The sequence below is a fragment of the Schistocerca americana genome, chromosome 2, assembly GCF_021461395.2.
Source record: "Schistocerca americana isolate TAMUIC-IGC-003095 chromosome 2, iqSchAmer2.1, whole genome shotgun sequence".
NCBI classification, from domain to species: Eukaryota; Metazoa; Arthropoda; class Insecta; order Orthoptera; family Acrididae; genus Schistocerca; species Schistocerca americana.
The window spans coordinates 684,515,150-684,528,744 of record NC_060120.1 but is presented as its reverse complement, the minus strand read 5'-3'; the positions used below and the strand labels follow the sequence as shown (position 1 = coordinate 684,528,744).

Sequence of the window (13,595 nt, the reverse complement as noted above, 5' to 3'; positions counted from 1 at the left end):
GGCCAACAGTCTAAAGCTGCCATTTTTTTATATGCCATAACTGATTTGGTTAATTTAATGGTGATCCATGTGCCAAGAAGTAATTCAACAAGAAGTAAAGGAGTCACAGTTATTCACAGACTAAATTTTTTGAGAAACTGAATTACAATGACTGAAAGGTGACAAAATGAGCTAAAATGCCCCTAATTAATACTTTTCAGAATGTAGAAACAAGACATAAACTTCAAAAATTACTTGTACAACTTTGATGCTGTAAAAAAATGATGCCAAAGCTCATTTTTGGGTTGTTTGCATGAATTGTAACCTATAAAGAAGCAGCCACCCAAAGCCAATGTTAAAGTGGCCAATAGATCAGACTTAAGTCAAAGACTGAATGAAAAAGATTCTTGTCTCCCTGATTGGTCATATTACTGTGTAGCCATGCCAGATTGGTTGCAGTATTTATAACAGTATAACTGCATGTTTGATGTATTGGACTCCACAGAATTCAACAAAATGCCTATTCCTGGAGAGGACTTGTTTTTCAACCTTAAAATTTCATACTTTTGTCCCTTTTGTAGTAGAGAAAATGGCTCTCTCTCTCTTTCTGATCTCCACACATGAAGCACAGATGAGCACACCCACAGTACAAAATAAGGTTGTTCTTTGGGGTCTAAATAACTCGCTTCATAACTGAATGTACCACTAAGCCAGGATAGGTATTGCTTGTGCACAGAGAGAGGTTAATTATTGTTCTGATTAAGTTATGGAATGTAGAGATGTGAGTGTCCTTGTGAAAATTGGGGACTGATATTTTTAGGATAGATAGATAGATAGATAGATAGATTACAGTCTAGTTCATGTTGCACTGGTAATGGAGGATAGCATTGCCCTGAGAATTTGTGATCTCTGCACACCAGTATATTAGGTCTGTCCTTTCCAGCAACTTAATAGAGACTGTCCAAGGAAGTGACAGAAGAGCATGGTGGCTGTTTGTGTCCAATGATGTGAGAACTGTCACCACACCAAAAAATGACACAATTTCTCCTGTATAGTGCATGAAATACAAGCAGTCCTAAGTTATATAATTATTGCTAAATACACTGTACTTCCCATCACACACCATTATTTCTAGAAACATGTGAATTCAGTAATGCATTAAATGTCCAGGTACAGACTCCGGCAGGGACCAAGTGACCCCTCTTGCCTCACCGCTCCTCCCCCATGTGTGTACTCCCGCTCAAATAAGGATTATTCCAAAAGCTAACTTAACAGTTCTGCTTCTTGGTGTGTGGCTACATTTGCTCTGAAGTATGTCATAGTATAAGGTTAGTTAACCTCAAATACATTTACCTACACTTAATTACCTTTTGAAACTGCCAGAGTCTACAATGAATGTGTGAGTGGGAGTGGGAGAGGTGCACAGTTTTTGCTGTCCTGTTTGAGACACAAACAAAATATTACGCAAGTCAAAACTATGGAGTGATACAATTATATTTTGCAACATAACTTATTTTCTGCAAGTTGTCACTATTTTTAATTTCATAACAATCTTTTTTAATGTTGTTATAGGTCTTGGATTCCGCCCTATGCCACCAGAAGAAAATGTGGAGAGTACATTAATTTGGTACAAAGGTACTCAGAAAGTTAATTTCCAACACTGGACAGACAGCTTGGATAAATTTTTAGAAGGTATTGTGTGTTTCAAAACCACTGCTATTTTTTGAGAGGCTGTAACTTAATGAAATTTATATTAAACAGTGATTTTTCTTGTTCATTCATTCGTGTATCATTTCGTAAAGCACACTGTGAAAGAGTATCTTCAAGGATGTGGAATGAGTCAAGTTATACATTAACAGGCAGAAGTTGCCAGTATAGATGACTACTGTTAAGTATGGAATCATCCAGTTATAAACTAGTGCTTATCTAGTAAAATTGATAATTATGTGACATACTTCCTTATGGGAATGCCATTTTTAAGACTTTTTCGTCTGTACCTAAATATCAATTGAAGATCCATTCATGAAGATTAATTTAGATGTATCTCACAACTCTGCTTGTTACAAAAGCAAATATTTAATCACTTTTTGTGCTGATAACATGCTATTCAGATTAAATATATTTATCAATCTGATACCGGTACATTACTCGTGTTCTTAACTGGTGTCCACAAATTATGTGTCAGTGCAATTTCCTTTACTTCAGTTTATGTTAAGATCTTGCTATTACACAAAACCGTCACATCCAATCGCAGTTATTCATAGTTTTCATCTATTTTAGTGGTAATTGTATTAAAACATGAAATCTTTTCATAATGGACGTGAAATGTATTTCTGTGACTGACTTGTGGTAAATTTAACATACTTTTTGGACAGTTTTATTACTAATTTTTTTTTTTTTTGTCATTCCTTGCAATTGTAACAAATCATTCTATGTTTCAGACATTTGCATTCAGCCCCTCTTTAGTAAAAGTTGGAGTTCTCACAGAATAATTATAATAACAACTTATTATTATTATACTATTCAGTGATCTGATAAGTGTAATTGTTATAGGGAGTCAACATGGATAAAATTATGTAACATAATAGCAAAATTATAGCTAAAAACCAGACACTCCCCCCACCCCACACCCCCACCTTTGTGGTGTACCCTTACATCCAAAACATGTACAGTCATCTGTCCTCAAACATTTTTTTTCACAGCCAAAAAATGAAAAGAAAAAAGAACAAAAAATTACTTTTATAACAATAATTTTCACAATGAAATGATTTCTTAAAAATCTCATTGGTCATTGAATTACCCAGAGTAAGATAATTTTGGTAAGTCTGTGGATGTCATCAATGCAACATATTCAATTTTAAGAGAGTTGTCAGGTATCACATCTTTCTATATTACTTTCAAGATACCTATGTAAGACATCCTGCACAGTCTAACTTGAATACAAATTATCTTGATTTACCAAACAGTTTTCCAAAATACTCTTTCATATAGCAGTTTCTGTTAAAGTTCCTGAAACCTGGTAGTCAAGGAAAGGCAGGAATCAGTTAAGATTGTGGATGGGGCCGTAATCAGTTACTATTGATTGCCTTTCACATTTGCACACAATTTATTTTAAACCAGTAATTCCAGACTCAACAATAAATAAAATACCACTCATTGTCAATAAAGGAATAAACAACTGTGTACATAATAGTGTTTTCAGTGCGTTACAATTTAGCAAATCACCATTAAATACAGATACAGCAGATAAGGTTTTAAAAACAAGCCACTGTGATCTGAAGGCCTTACACGCCAGGAATGGCAATAATATAAAAATTTAGAAACCTGCTGTAAAACAGCAAGTACAATAGCAAAGATAATTAAAAAATTAGCGACTGATCACCAAATGGGTGAAATAAGATAATGGTAATCTTTGTAACACAACCCTTAACACCCACTAAACACTACACTGCTAGATTTATTCCAGAAGGTGACCAGAACCATTAACTAGACATATATAACATTTAATGTAGGCATTACGAGGTTTTATAATAAATAATGCAATAATAAAACACAAGGGCAAGTACATAAGGTGCTTAAAGGGTACTGAGGCAGATTATACCTGCAGAAGGGCTGAAGGAGCATTACACTGAACTACTGGCCATTAGACCTCCTTTTAGAACACACACGTCTTACAAGAACCAAGGGGCCACAGACAGTGCTCCAGGAATCGACCTCTGAGAAGGTCTGCCAACAAACACTTTCGCGAGCAATGAGATAGGCAGCCAAGAGTTGCATTCACTTCACAAGATCGTAACTCAGACTAGTGGCAGTCTAACGAATGACTAATGATGATCTTGCTGAAGCTACCTGACGTCCAATAAACCAAATTCAACAATGGAACAATATGCCAGGGCCAGAACCAGTGGTCTGCACTACTTCCCAGAACACTGTGTTCAGAGTGCCCAGAACAAGAAAGGAATCACTACCACAAGAGTAGAAGAATCACGAACTGGCCCTGGCCTACAACCCAGAAAGTTGTCAAAACTACATGCCTTAGTGGACAGCAGTGGCAAGATGAGGAAACATACACTGCCGTTACATACACTAACCCTAGGGCAGGTAACTGAGGTGTTAGTGGCCACCAGGCAAGAAAAATTACTGTTGGTTGAACTTAACAAATTGTAACAAGTTGAATGCAGTAAACAGTAATAAGAAGTCAAGGAAAGCTAATAAGATCTGCCTTCCCCAAGCACTTTGCTTGCTGCTCTTCACCTCAGCAACACTACAAGCAGCAACACGAACCAAAGTCACTGGAGAATTGCGAGATATCACAATGGTGGAGGTTTCTCTACTTGGATTGAAATGCTTTCCTCTTAAAGCTTGCTACATCTGGTTTACGATGAGGTCATACACCCTCGTGACCACATTCTTACTGTCTGGCAGTCCATGCGTGCTGCCAGCGGTCCCGGCGTGTTCTGGCACTGCACGGACCTGCCTCCTCCTGAGTCCCCAACTGAACCAGCCCACTCACACGACCTGGAAAAATGACAATGTTGCCCCAAAGATAGGGCAACAGTTACTACACATAGATAACCACCACTGCTGCCACTAGCAGACAGGCAATGCTTGCGAAACTGAGTGGTGCTAGTCAACATGAGAAGAAGACAAACAGCAACCATGCCAACTAAACAATGCCGTCTAGCATCCAACAGAGTGTGGAAATCTACAAACAGCACCAACGTGAACCGCAGCATGGCTCAGTTCCCTGTTCATCTGTGTTGAAATTCTGATTGGACTAAAACAACAATTTCTATACTAGAAACATGTCTATGAATTCCTATGTAATCTTCAGCAAGTACTCTTAAGATTTAAAATACTGCAGCAATAATCTATAACTGCATAATGAGGTATTCCAAACAGATGGACAACACCCCCCCCCCCCCCTCTCCCCCTGATCCATACCAACCAATATGGATTCTCGAAACAATGGCAATATGAAACACTACTCAGTGCTATTTCATGTGATGAAATCCATTAGGAGAAGTACAATCGTGGGTTACTGAACAAATTTACAGCTAGATTGGGGACTTTGTATGGAGGATGCAATGTCTTATCTGGAATGGAGAGTCGCCAACAAATGTAGAAGTAGCTTCATGCATTCCACAGAAAAGTATATTGGCACCCTTGCTTGTGTTGAAATGACCTGGTAGACAATACTATAATTGTTGGTATGTGGTTTGACAGTCCAGGCACAACATGTAATTAGCAAACAACTTTATTCAGACTCACTGCATGGAGAATAACACACATCTATGAACAATTGACTTGACAATTTTCATGTAGCAACATGTATAGACACAAAAAATACTGTGAATTTTAAAATTTTACCGGCAAATTGACTGTAATTACTCGGTGGTAAAATTTGGATTGCACCATGCCCCCACAATTTTTGCAGGCAGTTATAAATTAAGAATAAAGTCTTCCATTTGTAGCTCTAAGATTTAAGTTCAAGTCCTTAAACACATTTCTCCTGCTTCGGTGCAGGAAAAGCCACCCTCAGCATATCACCATAGGATCTTCTGTTGGCTGATATTCCAGTTTCAGCAGATACTCTTGTAGAGTCATATTTTCTATTAATGTGCTTCACCTTTGAGTGGAAAACTGGGCTATGTCCTAATGTATCAGCTGACTGATTGTTATTGAATGACAGTTTCCTAAATGCAGCTCCTTCATGAATGTTGACAGATGAATCACTTCCTTTGCTGCTTCAGTGAGGCTTGTGTACTCCTCTTCAGTTGATGGAAGAGCAACATCACTCTGCTTGCATGAACATCATGAGATTGCTGATCTGGATGAAGTGAAACTGTAGCCTGTATGATTTCCTAGCAACATCAGAACTTCCCCAGTCAGCATTTGTGAAACTGAATATTCCTCTTAAGATTATTGATGAAATGTCGCAAATAGTCAGGATAATGGGTAGAGGCACTCCATAAGTAGTGTGTGGACAAGCAGTGAATTTTAGTCTGATGGGAGGCATGATAAGGTAGTTCACGCAGTTGCAATGAAAACTGTCCAGATGGCTAGTTAGTCAGAGCATCTGCCTATTAAGCATGAGATGTGGGTTCAAATCCTGTTTGAGCACAAATTTTCAACTCACTGAGGTACATAAATGCCCTGTAGCTGTTAAATGTCATTAATTCCTTTTAGTCTTGATTCATAATGGCAGCAGGATCAAAATTGCATCTGTTCTTTTGGACATGTCCTTTAGGATTGAAGATTCTTTTGTTTGGCAATTTATTCAGGATGACATCTTTTGACAAAACACATAAAGACATGTAGGTCAGGCTTTTTCTCCAGTCACTTCTCATGTGGAGTTCCATAACAAAGTCCTTCAGTTAAGCAGCAATTTCAGATGAAGCTAACTGTGTTCATGGCTCTGGTCCAAAAGGATAGCAGTAGTCCAGCCTCAATCAGCATGCAACAAGTCACTTCGCCCAACTAAAGGTGCTTTCATTCAGCAACAACATTCTGCTGTGGTCTGTATGGAACTGAGAGATATTGGTGTATGCCTGCCATTCTGAGGATGGAGTTCATTATTTCATTGCAGTACTTCTTACCATTGTCAGATCACTATCCAAAATGATTTAATTTTATTACCAGTCAGATTTTAAACTAGGTTTTTGAATACAACAAACTCATTGACAACTTCTCCTTTACGCCAAAGAGAATGGCCTTGACGCAATCTGTTATGGGTCGTATACAAAGCCCACAAAAAATCTCAAAAGTACCTCAAGATGCTTCTCTCATCAGTCTGCAGATGTCAGAGTGGATTAACTCCAAAAGTTCAACTGAGTTCCCTTCTCATTTAATGAAGGGAGTTGATATAGTTTTTCCTTCAAGACACAAAGTGCATTGAGCAAAATCAGCAGGTTTCAAACCTGTCACATACTTATTTTTGAGTATTCTGATCATATCTCACAAGTTCAAGTGGTCTAACTGAGCATGACAGATCTGCATATCACGTTTCGTAACTTTTAGCTCAGCAGTGACAAATGCCTTTGAACCTTTTTCTTGTAAATAAAATAAATTTTTGCTTTACCATTAGTATCTCATATAACTGCACACGTTTTCTCAAATGTCACTGTGTGCTTATTGACCACACTTGCTGCCAAAATGAGATTTGTTCAGAGTTTTGGCAAGTACATAATGTTTCCTGGTGTTATGGTGTTGATGCCATTGGCTGCAGTTGTGATGCATATGTCATTGTTATCTGTTAGTTGTGTAATGCTTTTGTCTTCTGTATTTCTGTCACATGTGTGAACTCTTTAGGATCATTACACATGTGTGATGTGTAACTACTGTCTATGCACTACAAAATCTTGTAGTCACAAAGCTTCAGGGCAGGCTCACTCAGAGAGAAACTACAATGAGCTTTGTCCGCAGCTCGTGGTCGTGCAGTAGCGTTCTCGCTTCCCGCGCCCGGGTTCGATTCCCGGCAGTGTCAGGGATTTTCTCTGCCTCGTGATGACTGGGTGTTGTGTGATGTCCTTAGTTTAGTTAGGGTTAAGTAGTTCTAAGTTCTAGGGGACTGATGACCATCGAAGTTAAGTCCCATAATGCTCAGAGCCCCAACAATGAGCTTTGTTGACATTGTTTACATCTTGCCCCTTAGTTTCTTCTCAAAAAAGCACTCATATTTCATGTATCTTTTCTTATTGTGAAAGCCACATTTCTACACTGTTCTTTTCTTTTTTTTTTTTCCTTTTTTTTTTTTGGTTTATTTATTTTTGTACTGATTTTCCACTGTAATTCACAGTATTTTTTGGCTTGTTCATGAAACATATACCCAGTTTAACAAACACCTTGGTATTTGTGCTTCTACTGTCTTTCTCAATCTTTGCATTGTGTTCTTCCAAGGCTTTTATATTTAGTATCTCGACATCCTATATTTGTCACAGGGCTGAATAGCAGCACTAAAATTGTTGTGGCTATCTGCAAGACTGCAGAGCAGCACGACTGACAACAGGTCAGCATTTATGTTGACATCTATTGCTTGTAACTTGTCCACAGCATTGAAGAATTCAGTAAGATATTATGTCACATCATTACTGGGTTCCATTTTGTGAAGTGGGAGGAGTTTGAAAATTGTTGTTTCATGAGCAAATCCTTTGGAGGAATAGATGATTCAAATTTAAGATGTACCTGAAGCGATTTAGTGCATTTCTTTACTTATTCCAGCTCAGTGTGATTGATAGGTAAAATAAAGTCTGCTCTTTGCTTTTACATTTGCCACTGCCCATGCTTCATAAGCAGTTTCAGCAGCTGAGAGACCCTTCACCAGCCAAAGCAGGTTGCAGCATGCCTCCACATACGATCCCCAAATCTTGTTTCTGATGAGTAGTGCTTTGACTTGTGTTCTCTTTATCACATGACAGAATTTGTAGTTGAAATCTGTGTGCAGCAGGCATATGCAATATATTTGTCATATTAACAAATCCATCACTGCACTTTCCAGCTTATGAATTTAAGTTTCCACATAGTCAAAAAGTGTCATTTTTACGATTTGTATAACTTGGGCCCAAAATTTGTTGGGATGTGGTTTAACAATACAGATATGCTACACAGTTATAGAAAAACTTTATTTGTAACTCGCTGCATAGAGAATAACACAGAACTACTAACAGTTGAAAGACTGCTATAGTATCAAAGCATTCAGGCAAAGTCCTCCTACACACACACACACACACACACACACACACACACACACACACACACACACACACACACACACACACACCTCTTTTGGTTTACCGTTATTAATTAAGGAACTTCTTTCTGTTACAGTATACAAAACCCCAGGTCTCACACCAGGACGTGGACAGAACATATATAACTGTGATTATGACAAGCCACCTGGTCCTGGTCAGGTTTGTGATGTTGACATAAAAACCTGGGACCCATGCACTCACGAGAACATGTACAACTATCATAAAGCAGCTCCATGCATATTTGTAAAATTGAACAAGGTAAAACTGGATCTGTACTTGCATTATAGTGTGTAATATTGCTGTAAACATAAAGAATAGGTAACAAAATAGTACTAGTAAAATAGTGTTCATTCACTCTCACAGCCACACCATCAGTCACCCACTATTGTGTTAAGTAGAGTGTGTCATGTCCAGGTATAGATAAATTGGATAAACTGTTTCTTATAAACAAACAGGATCCTTCACAAAGTACATCAGGTTCTTGAGATTTGTGAGTAAAATGAATGTGATTTTAATATTATTTCATTTGCTGAGGACAGTCCAAACAGCAACTGTTACATTAAGGAAGGTATAGTGCTCAACAAAGGGTGGACAAAGCTGGAGCGAATGTGGTGTGTGGAATGTGTAACACTTATTCTACATGGGATCCTGCTCTTGCAATACTCTTTCCTTTTATATGCTGCATATCTTACCCTCCTACTATTTTCTCCTCTCCCTTGGGGATCGTGTCCTCTGCACAATCAGTAAACTGCAACTTGTAAAAGTATTGGAAGATCTAGGTGGATTTCATTTTTGTCTTTCTTTCCTTTCTTGTTCTGATTTCTCCCCCCCCCCCCCCCTCCTCCTCCTCCTCCTCCTCCTCCTCCTCCTCCAACACTTGAGGTCTCCCTTTTTGTTTGCTTCCTTCCTGTGCATGCTTGAAGGCCAGCCCATGCATTTGATATGTAAAGGGTGACTGAGTAATGTGTAACTTCCAGCATCTAGATCATCGTGTAAGGATCACAACCCATGAAAGATATGGCCACACAGAACTGCAACCTCTAATTCAGTGCTATGGTTGTGAAATCACCTAGTGCTAAAGTGGTGTCATCACCTCCCTCCTACAAATCCTCAACACACCAAGAAACCTTCATCCACACCAGTAAAGTCACTTGTGCTGCAACCAACAGAAAGGAAATTGAAACAGTAATACACCCGCAATGACTTCTTGTTTGCCTCAGGTCAGCTAACACCTGGGTCCACGTCGGTCAAATGCAAAGATATTAAGAATTCGAACAAAGATGAATGTAGTTCCCCTTCACCAACTTGGACATCCTCAACAACAGTAATACTGCATGACACCTTTGTCCCATGAACCTCCATTTGACAAGTGCGAATCACCAACTGATTCTTCTGAAGTCATCTGACTGACCCAGGGAGGTTACAGGTACCTCTGAAGAAAGAGGATTGTGATCCCCAAGCCTCAGAACCCTGTAAGAGTGCACAATTTAAATCTGCCACTCAGAAGCCACCAAAGTAATTACCCATTATAAGAGAAATATCTCCTATCATCTAATATGGCTGTTCTCCAATGGAACATTTATGGCATCAGATCACACAGGGCAGACCTACAGCTGATATTGCAATCACAACTCCCAGTTGTTTTATGCCTCCAAGAAACAAAATTATGCCCCCAAGACTGCTTTGATCTCTTACACTTCACTCTAGTATGTTTCAACTTTCCTTCTGAAGAACTAACTCCAGCTCACTGGGGTGTCCTGACACCCATTTGGGACAACAACCATAGTCAGACCATTTCATTGAACAGCCAGCTACAAGCTGTTGCTATTCATCTTTCTCTCTCCAGTTATACCTTTCCTCCATGTAATATCTACACACAACCGTCATCTGATCTCACCGTGGCACACACATTGGAGCTTACTGCTCAGCACCCTCAACCCATTTTGCTACTCGGTGACTTCAGTACCCACCATTCCATTTGGGGCTCTCTGAGAACCTGCTCAAGAGGCTCTTTCCTGGCAAATATCCTCAACCATCTTACTGTTGTTTCTCTAAATACTGGTAAACCCACATTTATTTCAGAATCTGCACACACACACACACAGTATCTAACACCTGGATCTCGCATTCTTTAGTGCACAGCTTTCCCACTTTCTAGAGTCATCCACCCTCTTCGATACATACTCTAGTGATAATTTCCTGTGTGTAATTCATCTGCTAACTCATGTACCATCTGTGTGCAAGACCAGTTGTCAGCTTTCTAAAGCTGATTGGAGGCCCTTCTCTTCATTGGCAACATTAAATTACAACCTTTCTACAGCAGTGTTGAGCAGGTAGAGTACTTTACAAATATTGTTCTAACTGCCATAGAATGTTCAATCTCTAGAACCTTTTCCTTACCATGATGTGTACCAGGCCCCTGATGGAATGAGGAATGCTGCGATGTGATTTGCTTGTGGAGACGTGCTCTGTGTGTCTCCGAACACCATCCCGCAAAGGAGAACTGTATTCATTACAAATAGTTTCATGCAAAGTGTTGTCACATTATCAGAGATACCAGGAAACTACTTTGATCTCTTTTCCTAATTCTTTTAACCATTTTATTACCTCTTCTGTAGTTTGGGGTAACCTACATTTGATTTCTGGAATTGAAGTACATCTCCCAGTTCCTGGCCTGATGGTAATGAGTAATGCCATTGTGGACCCTATTGATATTTCCAACATGTTGGTTAGATACTTTGCAGAGATCTCAAGCTCCACCCATTACCATCCTGCCTTCCTTCCTTTGGAAATGAGAATAGGCAACTTGAGAGATATACTTTCCCTCAGAATCATGAATGCTACAATACCATTTTTACTATGAAGAAGCTGAAACATGCTCTCACTTCATCACGATCCTCTGCTCCGGAGCCAGGTGATGTTCACATTCTGATGGCGCAGCACCTCTCTCTTGGTGGCAAGCACTTTCTCCTTCATACATATAATTGCACCTGGACAGATGGCATGTTTACCAGATGCTGGCTTGAAGCCACTCTAATGACCATACCCAAGCCTGATAAGGACAAACATCTTCCATTCAGCTACCACTCAGTTTCCTTAACCAGCAGTGTCTGCAAGATGGTGGTATACATGATCACTGGTTGGCTGATATGGTGGCTTAAGTCTGTGAATTTGCTAACAAATGCACAATTTGGATTTCATAAACACTGCTCTGGAGTTGATCATCTCATCACCCTGTCACCTCCTGTTATGAACAATTTTCTGCAGAAATTCCAGGCTGTACCTGTGTTTTTTGATTTGGAGAAAGCTTATGATACCTGCTGGACAAGGGGCATCCTCTGTACAATTCACTCATGGGGCTTGCAGGGCTGCCTGATCCATTTTATTCCCGAGTTTTTAAAACACTGGGTTTTCAGGGTTTGTGTGGGTTTGACTCAGCCTCAGCCCTCTATCCTGAGCGTAATGCTATTTGCCATAGCATTTAACTGTATTGTGGACTGTCACCAGCCAGCCATCTCAGGCTCTCTTTTTGTCGAAGATTTTCGGATCTACTGCAGCTGTCAATGGACATGTTTACTTGAGTGATGACGTCAGTGATGTCTTAAACACCTTTACTCACGAAGTATTGACAATGACTTCCAATTTTCCATGAAAAAAACTGTCTGCCTTAACTTCTGGCAATGTACAGAGTTTCTTCTACCATCCTTATATCTGTGTCCTGTTGCACTTCTGTTTGTTGAAACCACAAATTCATGGTGCTCCTGCTTGATAGGAAACTCTGCTGGTCCTCCCACATATCTTACATGGCAGAATGCTGTACCTGACCTCTAAATATCCTGTGTGTTTTAAATGGTCCTTCAAGGAGAGCAGATCAGAAAATCCTCCTCCATTTATACCAATCCCCTGTCCAATCAAAAATGGACTGTCTCATTTATTCATCTGCACTATTGTCTATTTTATGCAGTTTCAACACAATACACTATAAAGGCATATGTTTGGTCATTGGGGGCTTCCTACACTAGCCTGGTTATGAGTCTCTATGCAGACACTGCTGAACTACTGCTGTCATACTAGTACGATGCTCTCCCCAGCAGATACTCATGCTGTCTGTTCTCTATGCTCAACCACTATCCTATGCATCCTTTTTTTTTTATGACTCCCTTGACCACCTATACAGGGTCAGTGCAACCTCCCAGAGTTCCCTTTCGTATACTGCTTTGGAAGCTTGGCCCTATGTTACCTGCCACATTCCCGAAGGGTGAGTGCCCTTTACCACTTTGGCTTTGTGCTGAGGTCTATGTTCATCTAGACGTTAGTTCACTTCTCAAGGATACTATTCTAGATTCAACCTACCACTACTGTAAGGTTCTCAAACTTTGCACCATCATCTACACTGATGGCTCTAAGACTGACCTTGATGTTGGATGTTTCTTTTCCATTTGCAATAAACATTTTAGATACCAGCTTCTAGAACGATGCTTGTTTTTACTGCAGAGCTTTCTGAACTCTATCAAGCCACCTAGTACATCCAACGGCACAGGTTTCTCAATCCTGTATTATGTTCAGATTCATTCACTCCAAAGCCTCAGTCTGCTATACACTTACCACCCTATAGTGCAATGAATCCAAGAATGCCTCCATTCACTCACTGATGATGGAGCCACCATGTTGTTGATGTGGATTGCTGATCATGTTGGAGTGTTGGAGAGTGAAGCTGCTGATGTTGCTGCTCAAGCTGCAGTCCAACTACCTACCCCTTTCATCTGTTCTGTCCCTATAGATGATATTTGTGTTGCTGCACTCGGGAACATTGCATCTCTCTGGCATGAACACTGTTCTTCTCCAAACTTCAGGAAATTAAACACC

General features: G+C 39.7%; 1 protein-coding gene across 2 annotated transcripts in view; it reads left to right on the top strand.

Annotated features, from left to right (window-relative positions):
* LOC124593233 (sodium/potassium-transporting ATPase subunit beta-2-like) overlaps positions 1-13,595 on the top strand; it is a 319,478-nt gene that overhangs the window by 283,405 nt on the left and 22,478 nt on the right. For both annotated transcript variants that reach the window (XM_047131910.1, XM_047131909.1), the window contains exons 3-4: positions 1,552-1,671; positions 8,806-8,987. In XM_047131910.1, coding sequence (XP_046987866.1) covers positions 1,552-1,671; positions 8,806-8,987 — 302 coding nt within the window. The remainder of the gene's footprint in view (positions 1-1,551; positions 1,672-8,805; positions 8,988-13,595) is intronic.